Here is a 13,179-nt window from a genome sequence, read left to right on the forward strand (position 1 = left end):
ACCATGGAATCAGTTAGGTCCCTGTTCAGGAACCCACCACCTATTTGCCCAGTAACAACAAAAATGTTTTTATTTTCTGCCAGCACGAGAGTTGCATAATTAAACTGGCCTGTAAGATTTCTTGGCCCTTGTAGTAATGTACTCCAAACAAAAGTAACAGGCTCTTGAGCACATGCCCAGGACTGTTCGCTTTAGTAACACAGGGCAGCTTTGTCTTTCTGGCTCTATTATTCATGACTTACTGGTGCCAGCTTTGACTGCCCTTTGACATAGATATTTGAAGAGTTTGTCATGTCTCTACATAGGCATGGAGATTAAACCCACAAAGTGTTTTTTTTTTTTTTAAACAATTCTGCGAAAATAAGGGAAAAGTTATAAGGATCGAAGGCAGGGCCGACTTTAGGCCGATTCCACCGATTCCCATAAGAGGGCCCCATGCCCAAGCCCCGGTACGGTGTACTGGCAAGAGCCGGTGTGCTGTACCGGGGTGGCCCGGCTTCCCCAGGGGGCAATTTAAAGGGCATGGGGCTCCCAGCAGTGGCTGGAGCCCCAGGCCCTTTAAATTGCCACCAGAGCCCCACTGCTGGAGCCCTGGGGTAGGGCTGCGGGGCTCTGGGGGCTATTTAAAAAGTCCGGGGCTCCCATTGCTTCTACCGCCCCGGCCCTTTAAATAGCTGCTGGAGCCCCGCCGCTTCCCCAGGGCTCTGGGGGCTATTTAAAGGACCGGGGCGTAGAAGCAGGGGAGCCCCGGGCCCTTTAAATAGCCCCCAGAGCCCTGTGCTGCTGCTGCTACCCTGGTAGGGGAGGGAGGAGGAGGGGGCACTTACCGTATAGGGTGGGCTGTAACCCCTGCCCACAGCCAGCCCCTGCTGTACCCCTGCCCGTACTAGCCCCACAACCCCTGCCCGCACCAGCCCCTGCCTGCAGCCAGCCCCGCACCCCCTGCCCTGCCTGCAGCCAGCCCCTGCCACACCCCGTCCTGCCCGCACCAGCCCTGCCCCCCCTGCCCTGCCCACAGCCAGCCCCTGCCCTGCACCCCCTGCCCACAGCCAGCCCCTGCCCTGTCTGCAGCCAACCCCTGCCGCACCCCCCTGTGGCCCTGCCTGAAGCCAGCCAGCCCAGCCCACCCCACATACCCCAGGCTCCAGCCAGCCCTGCACCCCTGGCCTGCCTGCAGCCAGCCCCTACCTCCAGTCAGCCCCATGTCCAGTGGTGCCCTGCAGTTCCCAGGGCAGTAACCCTGCACACCTGCTTCAATGAGGGGGGCAGGGAGCAGCTGGGACCCACACATGTGCACACCCTAGGTGATCAGACAGCAAGTGTGAAAAATTGGGACAGGGGGCGGGAGGTAATAGGATCCTATATAAGAAAAAGACCCAAAAATCGGGACTGTCCCTATAAAATCGGGACATCTGGTCACGCTAGCACACCCCCAGGGAGTGGCAGGGACCCACACATGTGAAACGGAGCTCATTTCTAGTTCAGGCCCATCTTTTTAAAAAAGAACTTTAGGTAGGGTTAACATACATCCGTATTTTCCCGGACATGTCAGGCTTTTTGGTTCTTAAATCTCCGTCCGGGAAAATGTGGACGTATGGTAACCCTATTGGTACAAAAAATACATACGGTGGCACATCCCTTAAATCAGAACTTTTTATAAGGAACCGGTTGCTAAGAAATGAAAGGCGTTTATTATTTATTTATTTATTTAGTCAGTCATCCCTCCCGGGGCCCCGCACTTCCTAAAGCCGGCCCTGATCGAAGGAAAACATAATAGAAATGGAAATAGATGCCATACACAAACATAAGCCAAGAGTGATTTCTCCAGCTTGAGTGTGGAAAGGGAGTTGGTCTGGGCCCTGAGGCCTGGTAGTATGCTGCAGCTAGTGCTCCCTGAGCAGAAGGGGGAGCAGGGAGGCTGGCTAACACAGCTGCCAGTGCTTGATGCCCCAGAGGAGTTGTGTCCAGCTGGAGTGAGGACATGGGCACTGCAGGAAAAGGCAAGCATGAGTGTACACTTGTAAAAATGAATAGGTGTAGTGAGTGCTGGAATCTTTCATGAGGCATTCTGCTTCCATCTGCCATGTATGGACAGAATGCCTCAAGCCTTTGGCCAGTACAGCTGTGCATGTTCCCCTTGCTCAGTTAATGTGCTTAAAGGCAGAGTTTAGCCCATCTAGTGTACAGTTTTCACCTCCTGCTTTCAGTTCCAGCCAGAGCCAGGAAACGCAGGGACTCGTCAAAAAAAAAAAAAAAAAAAAAGGGTGGGGGCGCTGGGGGTCAAATAAAAAGCTATCCTGTTCTTTTTTAGGTTCAGAGTAGTTTCAGATTTCAGTCAAAGTTTCCAGTCCTTATATTATCTGAATTGTTTTCTCCCTATTTTTACTGCATGCTTTTCTGCTGTTTATTCCCCGCAACATTACATGGTCTGGTTGCTCTCATCTCTTTATAAGATAAATACCTAAGTATTCAACAGCAATGGCCTCAAGCACCACAGCAGGCCACAATGATACTTAGGGGATGGCCCAAACTGCCCTTAATTCAGGGGAAGGATATCTCTGGACCTGCACTCTGCAGCCCGGATCCCTCTCTAGTATTATTTACAATTACTATGACATTTCAGGCCCTTATTCTGTTTTATTTATGGCTATTTATTGAAAGTTGGGATACAGTAGGGGAAAGGTAAGTAATCCAGAGCGTACATAGAGAGGAAGGAGGATGGGGTTGTTAAACCACAGTAATGGAGTCTGATGACTTCAGTGCTAGTCCTGGCTTTGCCACAGTCTCACTATATGATCTTGGATAAGTCCCTTAATGTCTCTTGTCCGAATTTCCCCCTCTGTGGAATGGAGATAGCACTCTTCCCTACCTCTGAAGGGTCAGTTCATTAGTAGTGGTAAAGCACTTTGAGTATTGGTATGAGCTTGTTCTGTGCAATGTATCTCTCTCTAATAAGGGGTGATTTAGAGATCAATCACTGGAAAACTACTCTGCCTGACAGAGGGAATTTTTAAAAGGCAAGCAGGAATTCACTCACAGAGGGTGTCCCTGTTCTAAAGGCTTGTCAGTACAGCAAATCCCTTAAGGCTATTTATTCCCCATCAAAGGTTAGCAGAGCTGGGATTGGCCTTTTCTCTACCCTCCCACCTCAATCACAAACAGAGCTGAAAAGAATAAAATAGAATTGTGTAACTCCCCTCATTAGAGGAGACTATTTGGAAAGGGAAAGGGGAGGCTACTTTAATTATGTAAAACTTATCTGCAGCTTTTCATAAACTCTGTGATCAGAAGCTGATAAAAGCACATAGCAGAGTTCAAAGTGGTTTGAACTTTGAAGCAGCCAAATATTGGTTTTACTTACAAGCCTCTTTGTTTTCAGAGGAACCTTGGCCTTACCATATATGTTGTTCCACTTCTGCCTATCCATCGCTCTCTCTAGTCACGGCATATAGAAATTGGGAGCAAAGAAGGAACTTGAGTTGACCTTCTGGTAACATAAAATGCCAACCGTTAGGCTACATGGGCCCAGCCCCTTCTATTTGTTTCATAGCAGGGAAATACAAAGACCGGGAATAAAGCCCAGTTTTCCAACAAAGTAGAGTAGCATTCTAGCCACAGAGTCTGCCTTCTGTGTACTTCTATCTTTGTGATTGAGAAGGACTGGGAATCAAAACAGGTCACAGTCATGATACCACAGAGTATTAACCACTAGGCTCTGTCTAGTCACTAAATCAAAACCACAAGGAAAGCAATAGACTTTCCCTTAGAGGGTAGCTTTATATACTAGCATGAGCACAGTCCTGACAATCAAGAAGTCTGGGTTTTACACCCAGCTCTCCTAATGACTTGTTGTAAGACTTTGGCCAAGGCACTTGAGTTCTCTCTGCCTAAGGCTTTGCCACCTGTAAAGTCATCATTCGCTCCTTCGCAGAGGCTTAATTGATTCGTGTTTATACAATGCATTGAAATGTTCCAAAACAAGGAGGTAAAATGTGCAGAGAATTATTAGTTAGTACAAGGGTGGCCAACCTGAGAAGGAGCCAGAATTTACCAATGTACATTGCCGAAGAGCCAGAGTAATACATCAGCAGCCTCCCATCAGCTCCTCCCCTCCCTCCCCGCTCCCAGCACCTCCTGCCCAGCCGATCAGTGTCTCCCCCTCCCTCCTGATCAGCTGTTTCGTGGCATGCAGGAGGCTGGGGACGGGAGGAGCGAGGGCATAGCAGGCTCAGGGGAGGGGGCGGGAAGGGGTGGAGTGGGAGCAGAGCCAGGGGTTGAGCAGTGAGCACTGCCCAGCACATTGGAAAGTTGGTACCTGTAGCTCCAGCCCCGGAGTCAGTGCCTATACAAGGAACTGCATATTTACTTCTGAAGAGCTTCATGTGGCTCCCGAGCCACAGATTGGCCACCCCTGAGTTAGTAACAAAGGAAAGGCAGAGAGAGAAAGGGTTCTGTTTGCTTTGTAACCAACTGCTGTGTATATTTTTCTCTGACAAAAGTGTGAGCTTGAGCGAAGATGTCATGACTTGCCTGGGAGATTTCTAGGTAACCTGCAGTAAGAATGTCTCCTGCCACATACCTTGCTACATCCTGTTCTGCTCCTGAGGCTTAGGAGAAAGCATTTGAGAAATTTTCCATGTGGGTGAATTTGTGCCATGAGTCACTGACTCCCTTACCCATCAGGCTGGAGGGAGATGTGGTCTCTGATTGCCCAATCATGCACTGAACTCTGCCTCTTCCCCTCAGTCAGGCATCCAGCTGGTCCTACGAGCCCGGGCAGATTTCCTAGCATGCTTACTCAATTATCACTTATCACCTTCACTGGGCAGACATTCAAAGTGCAAGATGTGTGCAATAGGGAAGCTCATATAGGCTGTAACCCATCAGCTCCTGGAGTAGCAGGGGACATGGATATTTGAATGATGGTGCAGGGGATAGAGAGGGTGTTTGAGCTAGTATTATCCTCCCCCCTCTATTTGGGGTCACATACCTTGCACATTCACTGCTTTTGTGTTTTAGAAAGGTGGGTCAAATCTGCAAAATTCAGATCCAGGCCTTCATCTGAATTTCCCAGTCTGGGGCTTTTAGACTCCAGGGTTTTAGTTCAGGACCAGCTCTAAATTTCTTAAAGGACACTTAGCGAGTGTGAAATATTCTGAATTAGCAGCCCAGGACATGGAAGTGTTTTATCCACAGAACAGATATAACGCAGACAGCTTCTTCATGCTGCCCTCTGAATGTACCTTAGACCTGACCTGGAAGGGCCACTGCATAAGGGGAGGAAATAGTTTAGTCTCCATGACCACTGAATCCTTGGCCTCCAAACCAGATCAGACAAAGCTGACAGACTTGCAGCTGAAGATGACTCTTGGAAGGGGGAACCCATCCCACCTGGGAGAGCTTGAGAACCTCCCAGTGGTGCTCAGGTGCTGCCTCATACTCACCAGGAACTCCTTGGGGTATCTGGATGTGTCTTGTTTATCTCAACAGGCCTGGCTTCCCCTCTTTGTTTTTACAGGAAACCTGCCACCATAATGTTCTCAGAGCACACAACAAACCCACCCACCAGTGTTGGACATGTTACCTGTTCCTCTTTTCTCCCTTTGCAGGTTCCAGCCCCAGCTGATGTGGTAAAGCAGTCTGGGCAGGTCATGAGGGGAGAGGAGGTTGCACACAGAATCTTGGGCCTGGCGCACAGAGTTGCCTAATTAACTGATTTCACAGGGCCTCAAATTTATTTAAACTGGCCTTGGTTGGCCTTACAAGGGAGACTGGCAGCAAGGAGCCATTTCTGAATGACAATATCAATGAAAATTGTCTCTTTTTGCATTCTTATTTCTTAGCCGACTTTGTCCTTGGTTGCTGTATAGGTGAAAACATCCTCCCTCTCCTTTCACTAAGCCAGAGGTTCCCCAACGCAGAGGAACATTGGGGGTCATGGCTGGGGCCCAGGCCGGCCCCCATGGAGGGCAAGGAGGAAGCGCCACCCAGCTCTGCTCCTGGCCCCAGCTGCTGTCCCTGGCTGCCGGTCCTGCACATGGGGCCCTGGCTGCTGGCCCTGCACCCAGAGCTCCACACCAGTTGCTCTGGCTACCAGCCCCACACCTGCCTCTCTCGGTTCCTGGCCACGGCTTCGCTCCCGGCCCTGCCCCTGCCCCTAGCTGTGGCCCCAGCCTCGGGCCACTTACCCCTGTCCGCATCCTCTGCTCCCAGCTCTGGGGGGTGGGAGGTGTGGACAGGGATAAGAGGTTACACAAGGTAAAAAGTTTGGGGACCACTGGACTAGGCAAAGGCCAGCTGGCTACATGGCTGTAGGGCCTCACTGAGGCAAGTACTTCAAGAGGATTCAAGGAAAGATTAGATACATATGAACCGGAATATTGTGTGTATTGAAACCATCTAGAGATAAGTAATCACACAGGATAGCAGTCCTCATGCTTCGGAGCAAGCAGATCCTCTCACAGCTGGGGTCAGAGATTAGAAACCACACACATTATACATGCTGTAGCAGTACACAATTATCTAGGAAATAGGCTTTCAGTTTCTCACCTATACAGCACCGTAGACTCACACAGTACTCTGCACATGGAGATCAGGACACATTCCTTGCCCCCAAGAACTTACTGTCCAAAATAGACATGGCAGCAGAAAGAACAATAGTGCAAGTGTGGGGATTATTGTGGGGGAGAAGGTAGGAGGGATTCCCAGAGTGGGTTTGAAGGAGAAGAGAGAGGTAACTTGGTAGGCCAAAAGAGGGATACTTTCTAGGCATAGTGGCAGCCTGGCAGAAAGTGAGCAACCAGGAGCTGGAGATAAACTGAACATGGGCGTTGAAAGAAGAGAAGAGATGTAGGTGGGGCAAGAATATATAGAGCTGTGTAAATGAAGATGAGGAGCCTGAATATGATTGAGAGACAGGAAGCCAGTAGAAAGAACTTGATCAGAAAGCAAGAGGAGATGATGACTTAACATATTGAATAGAGTGGATTGGGGAGAAGGCAGAAGGGAGAGGAGAAGGTTATAATAGTCAGGCCAAGAGCTCACCAAGGTCTGGACAAAGATTTTAGAGCAGAGATAGTGAGCAGAGAGCAGATTTCTGTTCCATAGAGGTGACAGGGTACTGGACCAGAGGGCCTTTCTTGGGGGGGCAGTTCCTACAGCCCGGTAACTTCAGATGCAGTATTTATAAAAAGGAGACATGATGAACAGTAACAGGAGCGTGTGTAGCTGTTCGTAAGTTTCTCACTGGAAGTTGTAATCACGGTGAGTGCATGTGTCCTCTTTCCCTGCAGATACCAATGTCATACGGTATATCCAGCTGACGGAGATGAAGCTTAGTAGATGTTCCCAGAGGGAGAAAGAAGCCTTGTAAAAAGGAACCTGCTCCAGTGACAAGAGGGACATTTCCTTCCCAGTTGCTCAATGGGTGGATTTGTCCATTTGTTTCACTCTGTCCCCATCTCTCCATCCTCCCTCGAACGCTCTTAATTTAATCCCAGTTTTAGAAGAGACTCGGACTCTGGGTTTGGCTGCTTGGCAGCACAGTGGTCATAACCCAGTCCCCTCAGTGGGAGAGCACAGTGACTGCAGCTTGCCTGATTCCGGGACAGTGGCAGAAGGTTGGAGGACGTGATGAGAGGCACATCTTTAGCCGTGGGCTGAGTGCTCGCTGCAATTCTGCACTGAAGAAAGCATCTCTGAGGCTATGATTTACCAACCAACAAACTGGAGACAAGCATTTCCTCCTGGTAGCTATCACTGGAATTCTACAGAGCTAGAAAACTAAGAGAGCTGTTGGCCACTTCAGGAGGGGAAGCAGATTCCCCTTTCACCAGTTCCCTTGTGCCTTCCTCTCTGGCTCTGTATTTTAAGGCCCTGTAGGAGTTCACGTATTCCAGAACCAATGCCAATTAAACCCAGTCTAAACATCTTTTTAATAAAAGCACAGAGCCCCCTGTGATACTCCTAAACAGCAGTCCCAATGCTGTGGGGGAGTGGGTTCTGGGAGTGCTGTGGAACTCTGAAGGGTCTGAGGTGCACTGCACAGTATGGGGATTAAACTGTGGAATAATTATCTGCCAATAAAAATTGTGAATGATCAACAATTCCACACATTACTTTTAGAAGGGATTCCTGAGTTCCTAATCTCCAGAGAGGCAGCATGGTCTAGAGAAATAAGCATGAGGCTGGGAGCCAGGAACCCCCAAAGTCTTATCTTAGCTCTGCTACTGCGTTGCTGTGTGGCCTTGGGCAAGTCACTTTTCCTCTGTGCCTCGGTTTCCCCATCTGTACACTGGGGACAATAGCACTTCCCTACCTCGCAGTGGTGTTGTGAGGATTTATTAGTTAATGTTGTAAGTAACATTACAGTAATGTACAGTGCTAAGTATTATTAGTACACTGGATGGAGGTTGCAATCTGTCTGGCTGGTGTTGGTGCTTCCTGTGTTCTTTCTTTTTAGGAAAATTAATGCTGGTGAAAGGTGCAGGATTGACCACCCTGGAGTCTGAAAACCTGTTTCTTCACAGAACAGGTACCATCAGTCCAAACTTCCCCAAATTCCCCCTCAGATCATGTCTGGGGGGTCAGCAGGAAGTTCAGTCTCCATGGCCCATCAGCTCTTGGTCTTTTTGCTGAAACTACCAACGAGGGGGTCCTTTAGTGATGCGAACACACATCCACTGGGAAACAACCCTTCTCCCCTCCCTACAAGTGATTCCAGATGGTGCACTGAGCACCCCTCATACAGTCATGGCTTTCACTCAGCCAGCTGCATATGAACTGGCTGTTGTCCTTCAGCTGTCAGTATGGAAGTGAGCAGCGTACAGCACAACTGATGTTTGATGAGGAAAGTGGGCTCCAGTATCCCAAACCCAGTCAAGGGATACATTGCATTTTCTGGGCAAAGGGCTCGCAGGGTCAGATAAATATCTAGACCAGCTGAAATGTATCCCTCAGAAAAACGCCCAACGGAACAGCATGATTGTGCCACCTTAAAGTCAGCAATCAGGATGACCGCCCTACTTGCCCATCCCTAGGACCAACCCTGCCTCCGCTCACCATGGCCGGGATGTAAGGCAGTAAAGAGGCTGGAGCCACTGCCACCAACATCATAAGTCCAGGGTGAGGGTAGACTAAGCAGAGAAGTTCTTTAGATGACCCTGCACTGAACCTCAGCGAATATAAGGTAATATAAAGAGAGAGCTAGAAGGCTGTCTGGCTAATGTGCTGGAAGGGCGTACAGTGCTTTAGAAGACAAGGTCCCTGCCCCAGGAGCTTATACTAAATCCTCCACAGGTCTGGGGCTTCTGGGGGGCAAAGGGGACAACAGCACCCCCAAACAATCTTCAGGAGGCCCCAAATTATTCCCCAAACAATCTTCAGGAGGCCCCAAATTATTGTTAGAAAGATCAAAATATGTACCATATCTACAGTCCTCATCCTTTATATAAACTATGTTAGCAAAATACTGACCCAGTAGCCACATTTTACTTTTTTTAAATTCTTAAAATCCAGGCTTTCCCAAGGGTCTAACTAACCCCTGGACTCCTGGAAGGTTGTCTGTTTTTTAAATAGGGTTGCCAAAATACCCACTTGTCACCCCAATAATGGGACCCGACCACCAGCTCTGACCCTCAGTGAATCCTATATGATACACCAGTTCACTATGCAAATGCAATATGGCTGGGACAGAGATGGCAATCAGTTATTTATCCACTTATTTCACACACTGCCCCGGCTCGACTACAGCTCACTCCCCAGAGCTTCAGAGGGCACAGCAATCAGGAACAATCCTGCAGTGTGTGCAAGAGTGGATGAATGTCCCCTCACTGTCACCTGATAGGGGCTGCAGGAAAGCACAGAAAGGGTGTCTGTGTGGAGTGGGGCGGTGGACTTGCCAGTTTTAATGAATAAGACACCTACTTTTGGTCCCTTCTGACACACTCAAGCCCTGAACTTGAACTACTGGGGTGGGGTGCGTGCATTCACTCCTCCACACACTCTCAGCCCCAACTCTTTTGCGGTGGGCCTATTTGCAGGCAGTATATGAATACTGTAACTCAGTCACCTTAGCTGGTGGGAGGCAAGGGCCAGGCAGAGGGAGGGGAAGCCAGACTGTGGGCCAAGCTATTTGGGGGAAGGAGTAGGACCAGAGAATGAGGTCCAAGCTGGTGATGGGGAACAAATGAAGAAGCAAGCCTGTGGACTTGGACAGAACAAGAGCTAAGCCGGAAGGAGACCAGACCAAGGGTCTAGCCAGATTATTTACAGCTAAATAAGACCCAGTTTAATTGGCAGGATACACAGCAGGGAAAAAGAACAATGAGATTAGAGGGGACTTTCCAGCTGTGGGGGCAGGAGAGACTTCCTCCCTTTGTCACAGAAACATTTTTAAGTATGTGATAGAAAATATGAACACAAACAGGCTGCAGAATTTTTCTGAACACAGGAAGACCATTACAATGAAGGATGGGGGGCCAGGAATGGAACAATCCTTCACTTAAATTAAAAATAAGAGGTTGCTGCTTTTCAGAAGAGACATAAGGTTGAGGTCCTGGCCACTCATGCTCATAGAAGATCTTGATGACTCTTTTCATTGTCTGAGGGCATTAACACCTGAGTCTTGACCAAATTCCAAGCAGAGCACTTATAAGCTAACACCACAGAATTTCCCCATCTGTTCCAGTTGTATACAATGTGCTTCACATCTGCTCCTAAACTGTAGCATAGTGTCACTGTACACTATTAGACAGCTGAGACATTCCACCCCAGAGGTGGGTGCATTTTGGTGGTGGGTAAAGTGACATACCAAGAGGCTATGTATTGTTCCACATTTAAGATTTCAGTTCAGTCTGTTGGTTGTTCCCTTTTCTTTGGGCTCAACGCAATCTTTCATGGGAGTTGCTGACCACATGGCCCTTCTGCCACTTCCCTCACTTGTCCCTACGCGCGCACACACACAGAGAAATGTGCACATGCTTACTGAATTCCTGTGTGTAACTTCATACCTAGTGCTGTGATTTGAAGGATTGAGTAGGACTATTTCCATTAACAGGAGGTGGTGTGGGAGGGCAGAGAGTGGTCCCATGTGGGATGCTTGGGGGGGTGCTTCCTGTCATCAAGAGCCCGTTCATTGCTCCACAGTTAATTAGCAAAGCTATTAATATCACTACAGGTTTAATATTATGCTATGAGGCTCATGTTTGTATCACTGCAACTAACGTTAGATCCTAGAGAAATGCCTGTTTGGAGTCGCGTAGGGTTCCTAGGTTTCTAAATGCTAGGGGTTATGTCAGTTCTGGCACATTAGGTTCTGCAGGCTTGTCCTTACCTGGGTGATGGTGGTGAAAAGAGAGGGCATCTTCCTGTCTGCATGAATCCCTGCAAATCTACAACTTAAGCCAGGTGAATTCATAGCAGCTTGATGAGAATATAGTACCCAGTCATCAAGCACGGTGGGGCCACTCAGGACCCTGCAGAGGAAGTGGGGAAAGACCTCAGAACCAAAACACTTCCAGAACCAGAGGCTCTTGCCACTTGAGCTAAAAGAGACTATTCTTCAGTTGTTGCAGTAATGGGCCCACCCAGCTGAGTATTTCAGATTCAATCCAGCTGAAGGCAGTGGTACATACAAACATCAGTTCATTACAGTGATGGTTGTGGGGAGAGGATTCCTTTGGTGTAGAAGCAAGATACAACTGTGTACCAACAAGGAAATTAACTGGCTGGCCTAGTTTGTCTCATCCTCTTGGTTGCCTGCATTCCCTGGCTTAGGGGGAAATGTTGCCCTGCGTTGCACGGATGTGCTGGGAGGCAAAAGGATATGGCAGCCCCCCCTCCCTCACAGTGCCTTGCACAACTGTATGGGAGCAGAGACTGATACATTGAACACTCCCAAGCACTGACTGCTAGACTGGGGACACAGCTAATAGGCTTGCTGGTCTTCTACAAACCGGAGCAAGGAGGCAGGGCCTCCAGATTCCCTACGTCCATACTACAATGAGTAGCAGGCACTGGGGCTGGTTGTTTGATGGAGCAGTGCTCACTGCAGCGTGCCTTGCCTCAGGACCTCTCTGCCATCCTAGCTGGATGTCTACTAGAGCTAAAGCCAGGCTACTACAGCTCTGCTACCCTTGTCCCCTGAGCACGCCTTTGGTGAGTTGGGGCAGGATCTAGCAAAGGGCTCTAAAGAAGAGAGCTCCAGTCCACGCTCAGAGGCCAGCGCAAAGCTGCATGTTTTTCATGCAGCAAAGTGGCTCTGCTGAATGCAGGTTAGAAGGGAACAAAGAAAGTAGCAGGCAGCTGCCTGCTCTACGTGCTGTAGCCTGGGGAGTGAGGATGCATTACAGGAAGGGAAGACTTCATAGGAACGATCCCCAGCCTTCCTTGTTCCCTGGGTGTCAGCCAAGCTTTACAGATGGTGGCAACTCTGCAATAACCAACTTCCACAGCCTGCTGCTTCCCCACTGCCCCTACTGATTCTCACTAGTTTCCTGAGTCTGCCTGGGAAGGGCTGAATCTCTGCCAGCTACCCAGCCCTTCTGACAGCAACCACTATAGGTGGGGAAATGAAGCATACCATTGGAGCTGCACAGGGTTTTTTGGGAGGCAGAATGGGATACTTGAATTGGAACTTGTCCAGGACATTGGGCTTAGCAACCATCCTCATGTGAAAAGTACCAATGGATCTTCAATGACCACAAGCGGCCAGGACCTTGATTTTATATTTCATCTGAAACACCATGCCCCCGGCGGCTCAGTGCCCCCCTAGCACCCTGTTCATGCACTGGTGCAGGACGGACAAAGAGGGAATCACTGGTGTCACTCCCTGTATTCTCCTTGGAAGCTGAGTGTAACCCAAATATATGTTGCCTTGTGTCTTGTCAGCTCCACAGTTCACAATCATGCCTCATGACAAGTTGGCCGTTACTCACGTTAGACCCAAATTTACCTCAGGCCATGCAGATTGGTATTTATTACTGTGAAATCTCAACATCAGAAATGCAAAATCTGGACACGGAGATTATAGAAAACTTCCTACACATCTGAAGGATTCTGTCAAGATAAAACTCCTATAGTTAATAAACCTGATCTAGGTTATGAAAGCATAAACTGGAATTAAAATGGAAACCACTTTAACTGGCTGCTCTATTTTCATTATTTATGACAGCGTTCCCC

The 13,179-nt window shown here is 48.9% G+C and overlaps 1 protein-coding gene across 2 annotated transcripts in view; it reads left to right on the forward strand.

Moving 5' to 3' along the window:
- Positions 1–13,140, forward strand: part of TTC9 (tetratricopeptide repeat domain 9) — a 41,800-nt gene extending 28,660 nt beyond the window's left edge. The window contains exons 3-4 of one of the 2 annotated variants that reach the window (XR_010600625.1): positions 7,293–9,354; positions 9,388–13,140. Coding sequence is in view for 1 of the 2 variants with exons in the window: in XM_005305954.4 (XP_005306011.2) it covers positions 7,293–7,372 (80 nt within the window). In the remaining variant the exon portion in view is untranslated. Of the gene's footprint in view, positions 1–7,292 lie in introns of both variants that reach the window. The other variant, XM_005305954.4, reaches the window with a different exon arrangement.
- The last annotated feature ends 39 nt before the right edge of the window (positions 13,141–13,179 follow it).

This window comes from Chrysemys picta, chromosome 4, assembly GCF_011386835.1.
Source record: "Chrysemys picta bellii isolate R12L10 chromosome 4, ASM1138683v2, whole genome shotgun sequence".
NCBI lineage: Eukaryota > Metazoa > Chordata > Testudines > Emydidae > Chrysemys > Chrysemys picta.